Source organism: Chroicocephalus ridibundus, chromosome 1 (genome assembly GCF_963924245.1).
Source record: "Chroicocephalus ridibundus chromosome 1, bChrRid1.1, whole genome shotgun sequence".
Classification (NCBI taxonomy): Eukaryota; Metazoa; Chordata; class Aves; order Charadriiformes; family Laridae; genus Chroicocephalus; species Chroicocephalus ridibundus.
Window position 1 is genome coordinate 50,281,302 of NC_086284.1, and position 16,191 is coordinate 50,297,492.

The 16,191-nt window shown below is 35.2% G+C and overlaps 1 protein-coding gene across 3 annotated transcripts in view; it reads right to left on the reverse strand.

Annotated features, from left to right (window-relative positions):
* Nucleotides 1-16,191, reverse strand: part of RBM26 (RNA binding motif protein 26) — a 58,303-nt gene that overhangs the window by 39,092 nt on the left and 3,020 nt on the right. For all 3 annotated transcript variants that reach the window (XM_063336059.1, XM_063336051.1, XM_063336066.1), the window contains exons 2-6: nt 5,384-5,502; nt 4,698-4,834; nt 3,726-3,814; nt 2,907-3,118; nt 807-1,067 (exon numbers count right to left, since the gene is read on the reverse strand). In XM_063336059.1, coding sequence (XP_063192129.1) covers nt 807-1,067; nt 2,907-3,118; nt 3,726-3,814; nt 4,698-4,834; nt 5,384-5,502 — 818 coding nt within the window. The remainder of the gene's footprint in view (nt 1-806; nt 1,068-2,906; nt 3,119-3,725; nt 3,815-4,697; nt 4,835-5,383; nt 5,503-16,191) is intronic.

Below are 16,191 nucleotides of genomic sequence, written 5' to 3' on the forward strand. Positions count from 1 at the left end.
CAGAAAACTTCAAAACAAAACTACACTGTCACAACTCCACTTGCTCCACAGCACTGCTGTGACATATACTGGCAAAGATTTTCTTCACAAGTGCAACTCTGCCAATGCTTGAGAGCTCACCCTCCCTTTTTCTTTAATGAAAAACAAATTATATTCTAATCAGAGTTCCAAGTGTAAGCTGGCATAGATCTTAAACTCGTCATTGTGATATACAACAGAAAAAACTTTAGGGGGAAATTTAAAGTCTTTTGAGCTAATAGGTTGATTGGCTGAATTTAGCTAAGTCACTGCCAACTGCAGCAGCGTCTTCTGTGGATTTTGGCACAAGACATGCAAAATGATAGCTTAAGACACAGATAAGCACAAAAAGCCACCCAGTTTTAAGAAACACCTAGACGGAAAAAGTAGCTTAACATTCGCCTGGGAAGCTGCAGCTCTAGACCTTTCTAGTTAAAAATTATTTCTCAGCTAGTATGGAACAAGGTGCTAATCATGGTCAAAACTAGCAAATACAGTATTTGGTTTACTGGGGGGTTTTTTATAACTTTTTAATATAAATATACTAGTTTTCATCTATATAAATTAATTCTAGGAACTAAAAATCTATCCAAACGCTAATAAAGAAAGCTGTCTAAAAGCTAAGTTAATAAAAAGTGGATAAAATTTGCGTTCAAGAATTGTGTAATAAAAAAAAACAAACAACACAGTATTAGAGGAGATCAGGAAAAGAAAGGAAAACTACCTCAGTCTCTTCAGAAAGGGGCCAATCAACGCTGCAGGAAGCAATTAACAAAATACAGACTTACCATCATAATCTCTACAGCGTTTCTTTGGCAGCGGAGGTCTTCCATAGGAGTTGTGGTCCAGCTGCTCTTCGTGGAACTCTGACCAGCTTTCAGTAGTGTTATTTCCATGATGAGCAGGAGCGATAACAGTAATAGTGCTGCTCAGCGTAGGGACAGGGTAGTGGCCGGATGAAATATTTGTCACAGAAGAAACTGGAGTATAATTGTTCTCTAATGGATCTGTTCTATCCATATCATATTTTGGCTTTCCCAAATCCCTTTCTATATTTGAAAGATTAAAAAAAAAAAAAAGTCACATTAAGTTACATTGGATGATTCCTTCTGCACATTTTCACCAGAAGCAGCCACCAAGTATCTCTATTCCACATCAATTCAACTCCAAATATAAAAATAATAACTGAAATGTTCTACAGGTTGCCCAGAGTGCCTGCAGAGTCTCCATCCTCGGAGTTATTTATATCCCAACTGGACAGCGTCCTGAGCAACCTGGTCCAGTTTATCTGCTTTGAGAAGAAGTGTTGGGCTACATGACCTTCAGAGGTCTCTTCCAACCTCAATTATTCCATGATTCTACATTCCAAAGGTTTAATCAGAAAAATAATAATCTTAAAAACACAGACTCAGCCATTGGGGTATTTTAATAACAGTTATACCCACATTAAAGCAGAAATCCTATTTAACTTCAAACAGAGTACATCTTTTGTAGTCATGCATATGTTCTAAGAACTTCAGATGGAAAGTTATTCTCAATAAAGGGAAGCAATGGGCAAGAAAAAGGTAACCACCACTTAAAAACACTATAAAAGTTACACATCTTTAAGGTTGCAAGACACTGTTATTGTTTTATCTTCATTTTTTCTGCATCCAAATGCAGATGTTTATCGCATGCAAAGGTTTGTCATGACTGGGGAAATAATGGTGATTGACAGGTGTGGAACCCTCCTGGACGGATACAGCAGTAATATGACCTTTTATTCTGAATACATATAAACTATTCTCCCAATTTTCTAATATTACCATCAAATAAACAGTAAGTATCCAGATTAAGAAAGAAGAGCTCTGTCATGAGGTAAGTTCATAGACTCAAATAACCCCACATTAAAGGAACACTAATAAAAATGTCTTCAAGATAAGTGTGGATAACACAGGCTTTTCTTACTGTGCTTAGAAAAAGAAACAAGCTTTCACTATACGATATTGTCTATACATAAGATATTACCATTCCAGTTTATGTAAAATAAACCTTAAATTAAGTTTTAATCACATTGTAATCTTTTAGTTAAACTGCTGCATGGTTAACTTGCTCATTCGTAAGTTGTTTGGAAACTACCTGCTCTCATATTTTCAGGAACTCTGCATTCCTACTTTTAAGGCTGAGTTACCAAGGCCCATTCTACATAAAGAAAAATAACACACAGGAGACTTAAACAATGTAGAGGTAAAAACAGTCTTAAAACAGACTAAAGATACAAAATGACCCTCAATGCTCTTTTCCAATTTATCAGTAACAGTATTGGGAGAAAAAGCATTCTTTTCAGCTGAATAAACAGCCTTGTTTTTAAAGAAGTTTAATTTGAAAAACTACTACACTGAAGCGTTAAATTCTACAGATACGTGTGCAAATGCAAATATTTACTGTAATACTTTCAGCCCCTCCCTATGACACCAAGGAAGGGACAAGACAAAAAGAATAGAGCCCTACTGTTCTGCTTGACAAGTCATTTGTTGTCAAACACATAATTTCTGCCAGTTCTACCTCCGTAGATGGGTATTAATTTCTGTATCTTCCCAAACCAGATTCTGAGTTTCCCAAAAGTTAATGAAATGGAACTAACTTGGATTTTTCTGCCTATCTTAGAACACTGCTTAGAAGTGGCCAACACAGTCAAAGGTATTAGCGAAGAATGGAGGGAAAGAGGGGAAAACAAGCACTGAAAACACAACCACATAAGCCTTATTTCCACAGAAAACCAAGCTAAATTTTAACATAGAAACAAGAACAACAGAGGAAATTTTGGTGCATTTGAACATAGTGTTTAGATTTAGTGTCTAAATTTTGTAGGCAACATTCACCGTATTTTAGAGACCAACTGTTGGTACCTCTGCTTCGTGTTCTGCTCCGGCTTCTGCTCCGGTCTCGATCCCGGTCCCGCAATCTCTCTTTGCTCCAACTTCTACTTCGACTCCTGCTATAGCTCCGACTCCTCCCTCTTCTTCTGTTATATCGATCCCTATAGGAATCTCTTCTGGGAGGATTTCTGTCATAATCTCTCTTCCGAGAACGCTCATCTTTTTTCCTTTCATCACGGCTTCTAAACATGTAATTTGGTAAGTTAATTACAAGAATTATGAAGCCATAATTTAAAACCTTAACTACTACTAAAACCCTTAAGAAATGGCAATGGAAAATGAGAGAAAAGCTAGAAATGGAATCTAACTATGGCCCTTCCTTTCTCCTCAAAAGGCTTCTAAAATTATTTTATTTGGTTTATTCTTTTTACTTTTACTATCCATATGATTTTAAAACCTGTGTAAAATTCTGTTTCTGCCCAACACTGCACCTTCCCCAAGATGGAAACACCAAAAAGGTAACAGTTACTGAAGGGAAGGCTTCTAAATTAAAATTATCACAATTATATCCCAATACTGAGCAGAGTAACTGTTGTAACACAAACCACAAATCTAATATAAAAACAAGTCAAAAAACTCAAATGTGATAGTTGTGCACAACTCCGAGGCAGTTTAGACTGTCACTGATATACCTGCCATTTAACTACATACGCAAAAGAGCAATAAAGTATTATTTTTAGGCTTATTAGGTGACCATACAGAATAAAAATATTTGATTTGGTAACACCATAAAAATCCAAATCCATCTGATTACTGATATAATACAATAGGTTAAGCAAAATTTATTACCTTGTATCTCTGTAGCGAGAACTTGACTGAGGAGGGCTGTGATTTAATCTTCTAGAAAACTTTTTCTCTCGCTCTTCCTCTTTCACTATCTGAATTTAAAGTATATACATTAGACCAAAACATGAGCACACTACCGTGAAGACTTCAGCACAATCAAATTAACACAAAAAACTCAAAATGCTGAGCAAAGTCAGCAGTAACACTGAACTGAAACAATATTTTTGCACCTAATGCAGTTAGAGAACCTTCATAACGTGTTAGATTTCTATTTCTAGGAATATTCAAGGCACAAGTTGGGAGAAAATAAAGCAGAATAAACAGTACTTATTGTGCTGTACTGAAAATACATCTGCTTTTGCTACAGGTAGGCAAAATCCCATACTACGGGGCAGTGACAGATCTAGGAAGACATGAATATTCAACGATTGACACTGTAATGTCTTTTCTTCAACAGCAGGTTAGCTGGTTCAGATCACGGTTAAACACTTTCATGCAGCCAAACCTGAGCTGATGTTGAAAAGGACAAAGCTATTCTCCTGCCTCAAAGAACAACATAACATCCTTATTTTGACACAAGTGTTTATCTGGATCAAGCAGCTGGAGGAATGAGGACTGCCATTTGGAATGGCAGCCTTGGATTTATGCTGAATTAAAGGGCAGCAGAACTACAACAGCAATCCTGAGCAAAGAACTAATGTAGGTTGTACTACAATTCCTACACAACTCAATGACTTGATTTACATTTGCCTAGTCAGAAACACTTTGGTCTACCTTTGAAGCACCCACTTATGTTTAGAAAACTTGTGTAGCAGTACTTAACATACAAGGCACAAATCTTCTGACATATTTTAATGCTACAGTATAAGTTTGGGAAATATTGTTTATAAATAAATACGATGAAGCTGAACCATATAAGCAAACTACAGGAGTGAAGAAAAAAAGACATGAATTTAAAATAAAATCAATGCCTACCTCTTCTTTTTTTGTCTCTTTTTCTTGGTGCTGAAAAAACTCTACTTTCAGGCTTCCTGACGATGGTTGCTCTGGTGGAGGTAGATAGCTTTTTGTATTCACAGCATCAAACAGTTTTTCCACAAATATCTGAGTTTCTAAAAATAAAAAGCATACAAATACCCATTATTCAAAACTTCAGGTAACATTTGCTTTAAAAATAAATTTTAAAAAAATAAATCAACAATCACAAAAGTTAAAACAACGAAGAGTATATTTTTTGAATACTCTGATGCTAATTTTATATTTTAAAAGGACATTTACAGAGCCAAGAAACATGTCAATAATGACAATGTTTCATAAAGGTTTTCAATCATTGAATTATTTAATATCTCTTAATAAAACATCTGGAAGAATATTCCTGGAATATGTGCAGATCTCCAATACTTCTAATTCTGGCAATAACTCTTAATATCCGTAATTTTCTTCCAGGAATACCAATAGACACAAAACATATACCTAATATATGCATATTGCACTATACACGTTTTTTAAAGCAAATTACTTCATGAAAATTGAATTACATACTTCAAAGTAACACAGCTAACAAAGAGATAAACACATGACTCTATGGTAAAAGATTGTCTGAATGAATTAAACAAGACAGGCTTTTCACTCAAGCTTAACTGCTACAGCAAAGACCATACCTTTCTGAAGAAATACATCCAGCTGATCAACGCACAATGCCTTCAGTTCCTTTTCACTTTTATCCTTCTTTACCAAAGCCAGAACATATTTAGCTAGGGCAGATGGATCTGCATCACATCTGCAAATAGATTAATTAAAAAAAAAAAAAGCAGCAATTAAATTACAGAAGATAATTCTGAAACTGGTATAACCAATACATATAGAGGAACAAAACCTTTCCTACCAAAGTAATTGAAAAACACTCCGGGGTATTCTTTAAGACAGAGTCCAGATATGCAAGATACCTAAGTGTCACCTTTCTTTTACAAAGTAATTGCCTAGGATATTTCCAAACAATATTCCATGGAGCACCTCATAGCAAACTAGAAAGAACTATGTAGACTGAAACAGCTCCAACTGCCTAACAGTCTTAAGAACAACTACAAATACAACAACTACTTCCATAAATTCCCAATGACGAAATCAGTCATTCTGAGTGTAATACTAAGTGACTTAACAGGGAAAACTCAATCTACCCAATTACAAATGAATACAGTGATACAGCAGAAGTGATCTGTACTATAAAAAAATTCAGACTCTCAGACAGATTCTTTGTCTGAAATATGATTTCAAAGAATCTCATTACTACCTACAAATGAACATCATAAAAAGCAGATTAACTGAAAAATCTTAATTTTGAAAGCCTAAAGAAAAAGTGTTCATACAATATTATCATGGAAATTTCCCTAAGAGGTACACAGACAACGAAGTGAAATTTAGGGGATCATTACCTGTTTTAGACATCTAAATTCAACAAATGAAGTACAGAGCATATCAGTGTAGAAATCAAAGAACTCAGAACAGAGTAAACTGTATATCCACATTAAGTATAACGTTATTTAATATAACTGATATAATTTTATTATAATGTTTCATGAATAGTAATCTACTATGAACTTTGTAGTGGTGTTATAGAGTAACTGTGATTACTGCAGAAAACCCTTTCACGCTTCATAATTCAAAACCACTAACGAAATGGTTAGACACTGGTTTATCAGGCAGAACAGCAGCATCTTCTTAAATCGTTTAATCCCACATTTAGCACAAACCAAAGGAAGACCCTGGACCCTACAAAACCAGGCAGAATTTAACACATGTACACTGGTCACATGATACAGACAGCTAGCTTGTTTGGGTGGTGATCAAAGTTAATACTAGTGTTTTAAAGAAATACAAGAAGAAGAAAAAGTTGCACTGATGCATCCTAACTCCACATTCTTTCTAGCAAGAATAACTGAGAAGTAAAATAAAACTGCAATCAGGGAGTTGCACTGAATATGAGTATCACACATATACTGTTCCAGCACAGAAGTCCACTAGACACAGCGATAGAATAAAACTGCAGTTCTCAAACTCTTCTACATTAAAATAAGTGACATTTCAAAGCTGAAGCTTAATTATAAATCTGAATGTTGGTCATTTAAATTAAAAGTATTTTAGACACTGGACAAAAGAAACCAAGTCCTTCACCATACCACACTCCCTAATTCCTGTCTCCAAAGAAGCTACCTCTTGCACAGCACGCAACGTTCTCCATGCAAACTTATCCAGTAAGCAAAGGAAGCAGACCTGTCGGCTTCCACCCTTAGGGGACCCTCTGGGTAGCCTGGGCCCAGCACAGAATGCTCCGAAGTTAAAGGTCAAAGCTTCAAACGTAACTCAGCATCCCCTAGAAAGCAGGCAATAGCAAAATTTCATGCTCTAAAAGCAACTTGAGCTGATAGGGGACATATCACAGTATTCTGTATTAGTCTGCATTATTCATAGATACAGGAGATGGGACTTCACAATCAGTCTACATTGCTGAAAAACCCGCACACGCTAAACTGACAAAATGCAAATACATGCTGTTAATCGAAAAACAGACTGCACACTGACTGAAAAATCTTCAGAAATGTTTTCCTTTGACTACCACATCTGGTTTGCCCCTGTTCAGATTTAACAATTCTTTACCCAGAAGAAAATGCCGTCCAAGCACCAAGTCATCTGGGAAGCAGGCACATAAATAGCCTCCTACAGTGAGAGCAGTAGGACTACATGGTCTCTTTTACGCTGCCAGCACCTGTGCACGTCATCCAAGCAGATTAGCTGAAAGCCTGATGTTGAACAGAGTGTTTGTCATAGGCTCCAGTGAGGGTTCTCATCCGGTACAGCCCTCTAGAGGCCCTAATGCCAGCAATTCATAACTTCAGTGCTTAAATTTGCAAAATTACCTTTTCTTTTTTATTGTTCCTTAATGCAACTTCAATGTCACTACAGAAGGTTTTCAGTCCTCTCCCAGTTTCAAGCTGAATCATGTCTCAGAAAATTAGTGTGCTATTTTCATATTATCTATCTATAGTCATAACAGGAAAACAAGGCGGGGGGAGGGGACACTTTTTACATGATAATCCTCAATTATTTTCTTTTTTCTTCTCCTTTCTGTTCTCCACAAAAATCAGATAAAACATTACTAGCTGAATTGTTTTACTTTAATTTCCACAAATTTGGTTCTCATCTGATCATATGAAGTCAGCTGTCATTGTTCAAAATCTGCTACAACTGATTGAAATGATGACACATGCACTCAAAATTACTTAGTGGAAATGAAAAAAAAAGTCAGACTATAAGGTTAAAACCCCACTGCTGCTAGCTACTGCAATGAACTTGAATTTCCCATGTCCTAGCACCTATACAACAGCCTCATTTAAAGTTTAAAGAAATTCCTCTTTCATGAGCAGGGTAGAAAATGAAAAATCTGGAAAGCCACCTAGACTCCAAAAGGTGTAACAAAACAATAAAACAAGCAAACAAACCACAAAATCCAACCAAACAAAAAAAACTTGTTAAAAATAACAAACAATTAGTGCTTTCCTCCCTTCACATCAATGGTTATTTTGGATATCTTACCAACATTGTTCACCCCCGAATGACATCAGAATTTCAACCCATCCACCCAACTCCAAGATACTTTCAAGAAAATATCTTCATTAAAAATGCACATCAATGTACTTTTAATTTCCAAAGCACAGAAGCACTTTCTCCTGTCTTAGAATTCATCACTGTCTTAGAATTTATCACTCTGTATGAGATACAACCACATCCGAACAACGCAAAACAATCACACTGAACTCTATTATTCAATATGTCAGGGTAGAAATTCCCCTGTACCCAACAGGAAGAACTTACAAGCTTTCAAGTTAAAACTCTGTATTTATTTTGGCTGTTCAACAAATACTATTTTTTAAGAAATGGTAACAGATTAATTACTTCAAATTGATGCTAATTAAGCAATAATGAATACAATGCATTTTGTGGTAGAGTGAGATGGAGAAAATATTTTTGTAAATTGACAGTATGATTTCATGTGATTTCTTTCCACTTTTTAAAATTAAACTGCTAATGATCTTTACACAGATGAAGGCTGACTTCCTTTTTTATGTACTGACTTGAAACTTAGGTCTCCTCTTATATACCTGTTGTTCAAAGCCTGACGAAACCCACAAACAACTGATCTGTTTTCTCCACACTATTGTGAAGACAATGCTTGTTTCTGTAGCTAGTATTTTAAAAAGATTTAACAAGGTTATAGTCTGATCTTTTACTGCTTTTCAGACTCATAAAAAGCTTCATTTTTTTTTAAGTGATGCTAAAATTAAATTGCTAGCAACTTGAAGTGGTGCAAGAGAGGAATAACTGGTCTCTTGAAGTAAAAAAGAAATTAAAACTTTACAGAATTGTGAATTCATGAGATCTGAGTGAAAATGCCTGTATTTCATAGCTATTAAGAGTTCTGGATATTATCGTTAATGCTTTTGTTTGGGGGACAGCTGCTTTTTTTCAAAGCAATTCCTCTCTACCTTTTCATTCAAACTGAATTCTGAAATGTTGTCTATGAATTCTACATCCTTTGGTTTAGTCAAAATCTGCTGGTTTATAAGGGCCTTGAGTTTTTCTGATAAGCAAGTTCTTATGTTGTCTAGTTTGACAGTATTTTCTTACAGAATAGCAGCCTTTGTGAGTGAATAACATGCAATATGCTTGCTGTATACATGGATTTTTCACATATTTTGAGCTAGCTTTATAAGTTTTTCTAAACCTCTGTCTTGCATTTTATGCTCTTACAGTTGACATTGTTTTATTAAGTGATGTCACTTTAAAGAAAACAGGAAAGGCACGCTTTCAGATAGCTGCAAAAGATACTGTGGAAAAAAAGATTTGTGATAAGACCAAGGACTTATCATACAGTATATATCATGTATGATCTTGCACATTATAAGATTAATAGAGAAAGGTCCTTACCTGACAATTCAGAAAAATGAGAATAGCACCTACACATTTCAAATTGTGTAAGTTGTGCTCAAAATTAAAAAAGAATTTATATTTCAATTCTAGTGTTCACTGGATGAAACTCATTTTCAGTTCTTAGATACAGATTTGAATGGTGCGGTACAACACAGACCTAAGCATAAATGGAATCTGTGCATTAAAAGTGTGACAGACATTTAGACAGAACTTCATTCTTAGCTAAAATCTGGCTACTAGAAAAACATTCACATGCATTTAAACATGTAGAACATTTCTCAACCTTGAATCTACATCCCCTCAACTTTCTGTAGGTGTATGCTGCAAGCAGTAATAATCATCAGTAATCACATAAATTTCTCCCCCTCTTTTCTCATTTCTTTAACAAACAAAAATCAGTTGGCACATGTAATCTGAACTCATTTCCACTGCAGCAAGTACATCCCGGTGCCTGCTACAATTAAACACCCCAGCACATTTTCTTACACCCACTTTCTGAATACATGATCCTAACTAGCAATGCTAAATGTTTTTACCTCTAGTGATGTTTTTTTGAAGAGTCTGTACTCTATCAGTCAGACAATATACAGTGTCTACTGCTCTATATAAAACAAGGGAGATCGCTCTTGTAACCCTGCTTTAATAAACAGTATTTAATATACAGGCATAGATGGAAGAATTCTCTTGTTAGAGCTCTAAATGTTCTTCAGAAAATGACCTGGATACCTCCAACTGCTGTCCACCAGAGAAAAGCTTCAAAAAGTAAAGTAACACCCAATCAAATATTTTGCGCAATTGTAGGCGCAACAGTTCACAGCTGCAACAAACCTTGCAGAAAAGTTCAAAATCCCTCTTTCAAAATCATTTGTTTCTGATCTCATCTGGTTTTGCAGTCATTTGAAATCAGCATTTCAAATAAAGAAAATAAAGCAGAAAAGGAAAGCTGAAGTTGTTACAAGTAAATTTAAACCTTAACTATATATACATATTTTTAAATAATGAATGTTTGAGAAGGGAAAGTAATTTGACTGAAGAGGACTCACTTCTCTGTATAGTTTTTTTTTTTAATTGACTACTTTGCAATTCATTAAACACCACTCAATCTATCCATTTCCAACACTCAGATTTACATATTTTAAAATATAAAATACTAAATATGTTATGAGAACACACTTTGATTTTTATAATCACTATGCAATTACAGGCATCAGGATGTGAAATACTTATTGAAATTGTTTGCAAAAAAAATGTTACTGGGGTAGATGTACATACAAACACCCTTATTAACAACGGAGCTCACACTGATTAAGAGAGTCTTTGCCAAAACAGCTAAAAGTAATTTAACAAGGCAGATAAATCTTTGTACATAAATATTGCATAAAAACCATTTTAAAAGATACTGAATAGAAGCACACAGTAAATAACTCTCAAGACTTAAGAGAGAAAAACACAAACTTTGAATACATATTTTGCCAGGTTAGTGCCTATGAATGTGTTTAAGCATCAGTACAAAAATACACATTAAAATGAATGACAGAACATGCTGCTTATTTGAGTATTTTTAATGTAAAAGGTATCAAAAGGGAAGGCAGATCTGAAAGCCTCTGTTGGACTAAATATTCCACTATCAACTGAGGACTTTGGGCATGTTTCCCCACCAGGACCCTGAACTCTCCATCAAGTAAATCTGAACATAAGGCCACTAGGACTCCCATTAGAATATTCACACCAACAGAAAAAAAAAAAAAGAAAAAAACCCAACTGATAAATTCTTAAACCAAGAGAAGGAGGAAGAAATGCAAAGAATTAAAAAGTGGCAAGCGGGCTCAAGAATAATAGTTGTGAAGTTGATGAGAATATACCTGAAATAAAAATCACATATTTCAATAGCTTATAAATGTTGCCTATCCTACTCCAGTCTGACTTCCTCAAATAACGTTTTCCGTGACAAAAGCACAGAATGAGTAGAGATACATATTCTAGGTATCCTACATATACATCAAGCTGAAACATTTTAAAGCATTAATTAATTAGCTTGAGGCAAGCTCTGAAACATCTAAACCCAGATACTTTCCCCTCAGAAAAAACCCCATATCTCCAGTGCTATGAAGTTTCTCACGCTGTTATTCATCATTTAAGTCAGTTCCTAATAAGCAAAGTAGCCACTTTGAACTAGAGCCTTAAAAAAGTAATTATTTCTGGACATTTCTTTAGAAGTAGTATCTACAGTATCTGGTGCAGACCTGGTACTATGGTGCTGTAGTAAACACTACAGAAATCAGTTTAAGAAGAGGATAATCCTTTATTTTGCTAAAAATCTCACTGCCATGGCAAAACAAACTGCTGCTTAAATTTTACAGTTATTACAACAACTCAACCATTACACAGAAAATAAATTTGATTTTTATAAGATTTTTGGCAATATAATTTAATTCATACTTTTCTACATGCCTTTTCTATTAAGAAAAATCTAGCATTCCAAAGTCTACCCTCTGGTGAAAATGTCTGGCAAATGTATGCAAATTCCCTAAGGGAGATATTCATAACTAGTGTTTAACTATATGTTACCTAACCTTTTTACCATCTGGAGAAAAAAAAAAACAAAAAACATCAAAAACCCTCAACTTTCCCATGCTGAAGCTCTCAAACTGTAATCTGGCAGTTTTCACAAAATGAACACAGTTACTACTTAGGGGGAAAAGTGTGCTTGGGGGAGGGAGAAGAATGAGGACAGAAAAGAAACTTCCATGACGTTTTCTTGTAACAAAAACACTACTTGTTCTTTTCAGACATATTTCATTGCCTTTCTTTCAAGCTAATGCCAAAACCCTTAATCTAGACTTCATTTTAGACACAGCTAGTGCACACACAGTACCTTTTTAAAACACTAAAAAGCTACATTTTCATTTTTTAAAATTAATGTACAGACAAATAGGTGCTGCAAACCCTGAAACTAGTTCCTTGACAAATTTAATCTACCACAATACATTGAAACCACAAAAGCATGTCTGAACTCCTCCAGGCAGCAAATGGTCTTTCTGTAAAGGAAATAACATGCAGGTATACGTTATTTGTTGTACCCTGATCCCAGGAAATTTACAACCTAAATTTCAGAGTCTAGCTTTGTTGCCTAAAGATTAATATTTATACTTCTCTAAAATACTTCTCAGTTCTTGACACTAACCAAGGTGGACATGGTTATGTTTGAAGGCTAAGACATGCTTCATATTTGCAGGGCTAAGTGGGTGCAGAAAAATGTACGTCACATATTGGGCAGAGTAACCAGTCTAATTTAGGCAGTTGTACCATTCTGTTGTGTTGCTACTAAAACCAAAAACACTACAAAAAGCTACAGTGTTCAATAAGTAAAATGAATGACAGACTCATTCAGCATGATCCAACTTTTATCTTAAGACGCTACTGTAGATGAGAAGGACTACTCTTATAATGCTCACTTTCATTAACTCTTTAACAGTACTTAAAGCAACAGAAATATATTGAGAAATGCAGCAGCCTCTAATGCTGTTACATAAGTTACTGATGTCATTACAATAGCTCTAAATTATCACGATGCCCAGATCTGACATGTTCATACAGCTGCAACCAGTAACCAGCAGCTTAAAATGCCACCTCTAGATGCAAGCCAACTCTCATGTGGCAGAACAGCTGTCAGCGTGCTGGTTGTCCAACACACATTCAATGCAGAAAGCAAAAATCACCATAGCGTCTCCATGATTTGCGATGCAGCCAAGGGGTTCCATTTCGCTGCCTATGTTCCATGTAAGAAGAAAGGTTTCCTGTAACAGGAATAATTTTCTCCTCTATATTTTCTGCTTTTGACTATATCTTACCATATCAATATTTTAATTTTATCATAGTATTTTTACACAGAAGCTTAGCAGTATCTGCACTTTAAGTTAGGAACGTCAGTTTCTCAAATACAGCAGCTCTCCATGCGTCAGGTGAACACACTGTCAAGTTTCATAAGAGATGTAGAAGAGTAACTACCTAGTGTTAAGAGAAGGCTATACCAATGATGTGTATCTGTGCTTTATTTATCTTAGTTATAAATAGCTTAATGTAAAGTGTTAACAGAGTAAGTAAAATGAAGAGAAACATCTACTGCTTTTGAACTTCCTTATCAAGTTTCATGGGAAACGAGTGAAACCTGGTGGGTCAATGTGTGTTACTGGTAGGATGGCATGCCACATCTATGTAGAAAGAAATACCAAAGTTTTTCATTTTAACTTATTCTGTTCTTTCAGTATCCTAGCTTATTAGCATATTCCTTACACCACTGCTAAGCCTTTTCTATTCACTACCTTTCTTAAGTAACTAGGTGAAGATGACTAACGAGTAACCAATTAACAATTAAGCAAAGATCCAAACAGCAAAAAAGATACAATGAACTTTAACAAAGAAAGGCTGAAAAGCATGACAAACAAAAACAGAATAGTGAAGCCATAACTGAATACCAGAACATATTGACTATTTACCACAAAATATTCTAACGATATACTCAAAATATTCTTTAAATTATTTGGATTTTATTCCCTCTGACATAAGTAATTACAAATACCATGATCACTTGCAGAATTAACCAATGCAAAAAATTCTTCAATTTTAATGAGGTATGCCTAAATACTGCATAAACATTGTTTTAGATATTTTTTCATCTTCCTTGCAGGTTTGATTTAGTACATGAACGTAAATACAGCGATGCGGAGAAAATTAGATATGGGAGCCTTAATCAAGTTGTAAGTAAAATTCAGCGGGCCACTGAAGATTTTAATTGAATTTATTTTACACAAAGTAATTAAAAACAAGAAAATTTTCCACTATAAAGAATTAGGGCAAGGGGGAGAACATTACAATGTTTTACAAGGCAAAATGGTGAGTGCAGCACTAGTACAAAAGACCTTATTTTCTTCCATAGGTAGAGGTTCAAACAAATTAAAATTAAAACAAGAGAGAGACTCGAAACTTTGCCAAGCCAGATCCTGATATTCCAGCAAGGATTATACACACAGTTTATACAAGATCTGGAACAGACTTGCAGAAAAGAAATCCATCACAATAGATATGGCTCAGTGAAGACGATGTTACAACAGGTATTAGAAGTGACAGACATAAGGTTGTATTCCAAGTTTAACATAATTTTCAAACACTTTACAAGAGCCATGTGATGGACAAGAAAAAGTGTATAACACTAGAAACTAAGCATACTGCTGTCTGCAAGCAACGAAGACAACTGTTGACAAATGCCTCCTTTACAGTGCTGGCTGGAGCTGAGCATACAAGATAGTTCTAGTCAAATACAGAGCAGCCACAGCACACAAAAATACTCCTGCCACTTTGTTTACACTGGTACTACATTGACACAGATGTATCTGCAATGATTCTGTGAGCATATTTAGCAATTCTCTGTACACCAACCTGAGCTGCTCAAACAGTTCTTTCCAAATCCACAAATGCAGCCTCTCTTCAGACAACTATATAAAGTTCCTAGAGAAATATCACCCCTCAAGCAGAGCTGGACTGTGTAAACTCTCCAGCATGGTAGCATTTTCAATTTCTGCCTCACTGCAACATGGTCAAACTCAGATCAGGAGTGTTTGTATGGAGGATCACTAAGGCTTTGCCAAAGGCATTAGAGCAGTCCAAAAGAAACAAAAAAACCCAACAACCTACCACAAACAAACAAAAAATTCCAAAACTTAAATTCTCCATCATCCCTCTCCTCCAAACGTTCTTGTCTATGAACAGTGTTTCCCAGAGGCACCATGTGAAAGCAATCCAACAACCAAATGACATCCAGTCCATACAATTATAAAACACACTTTTTTCATTACACTAAAAAGTTAGCATTCTTGCTAATGCTTTAAAGTAGTAGTGGTTTAAAGATAAAATTTCATCATAAAATGAAACAATCTTTAGTGATATTGCCACCTTATAGTGCTGAAGCATTGTTTCAGAAACACATGTGTTATGGCCTTTGGAACAAACTATACATCCTGATTAAAAATGACAGTGACTTGAAAACAGACAACTTGGAAAGTAAAGCATATTCTAACTACTCAGCTCTACATACCTAGCACATAAATATAGACCTACGAACATGTGTATAAAATTTATTTACATATCTTCTTAAACACACTTTTCTCCTTAAAACTACCACGACAACAGCTCCATAATGGTCTAATACAGTGGTATGTTTCTTAGTCTAGGCAGGAAATTAATCTGCCTACCTTGCACCTAAAGGTTTCTGAAAGAGTTAGGAGATAAAAAGAGCTGGCATGTTTGTTTCATTAAAAGGAAAAAACAAAAAAAAAATTATTTTCAGGATACAGTAACACCTCCAGAGGACCAGCACTTAAGGCCTCATTGTACTAGTAGTCCACCAACAGCAGTTACTTCTTTAGAAGTAACTTTAAAAGTAACTACACACTCAAATTTTCATACAGCCAGAAGCTATGGCTGTAGG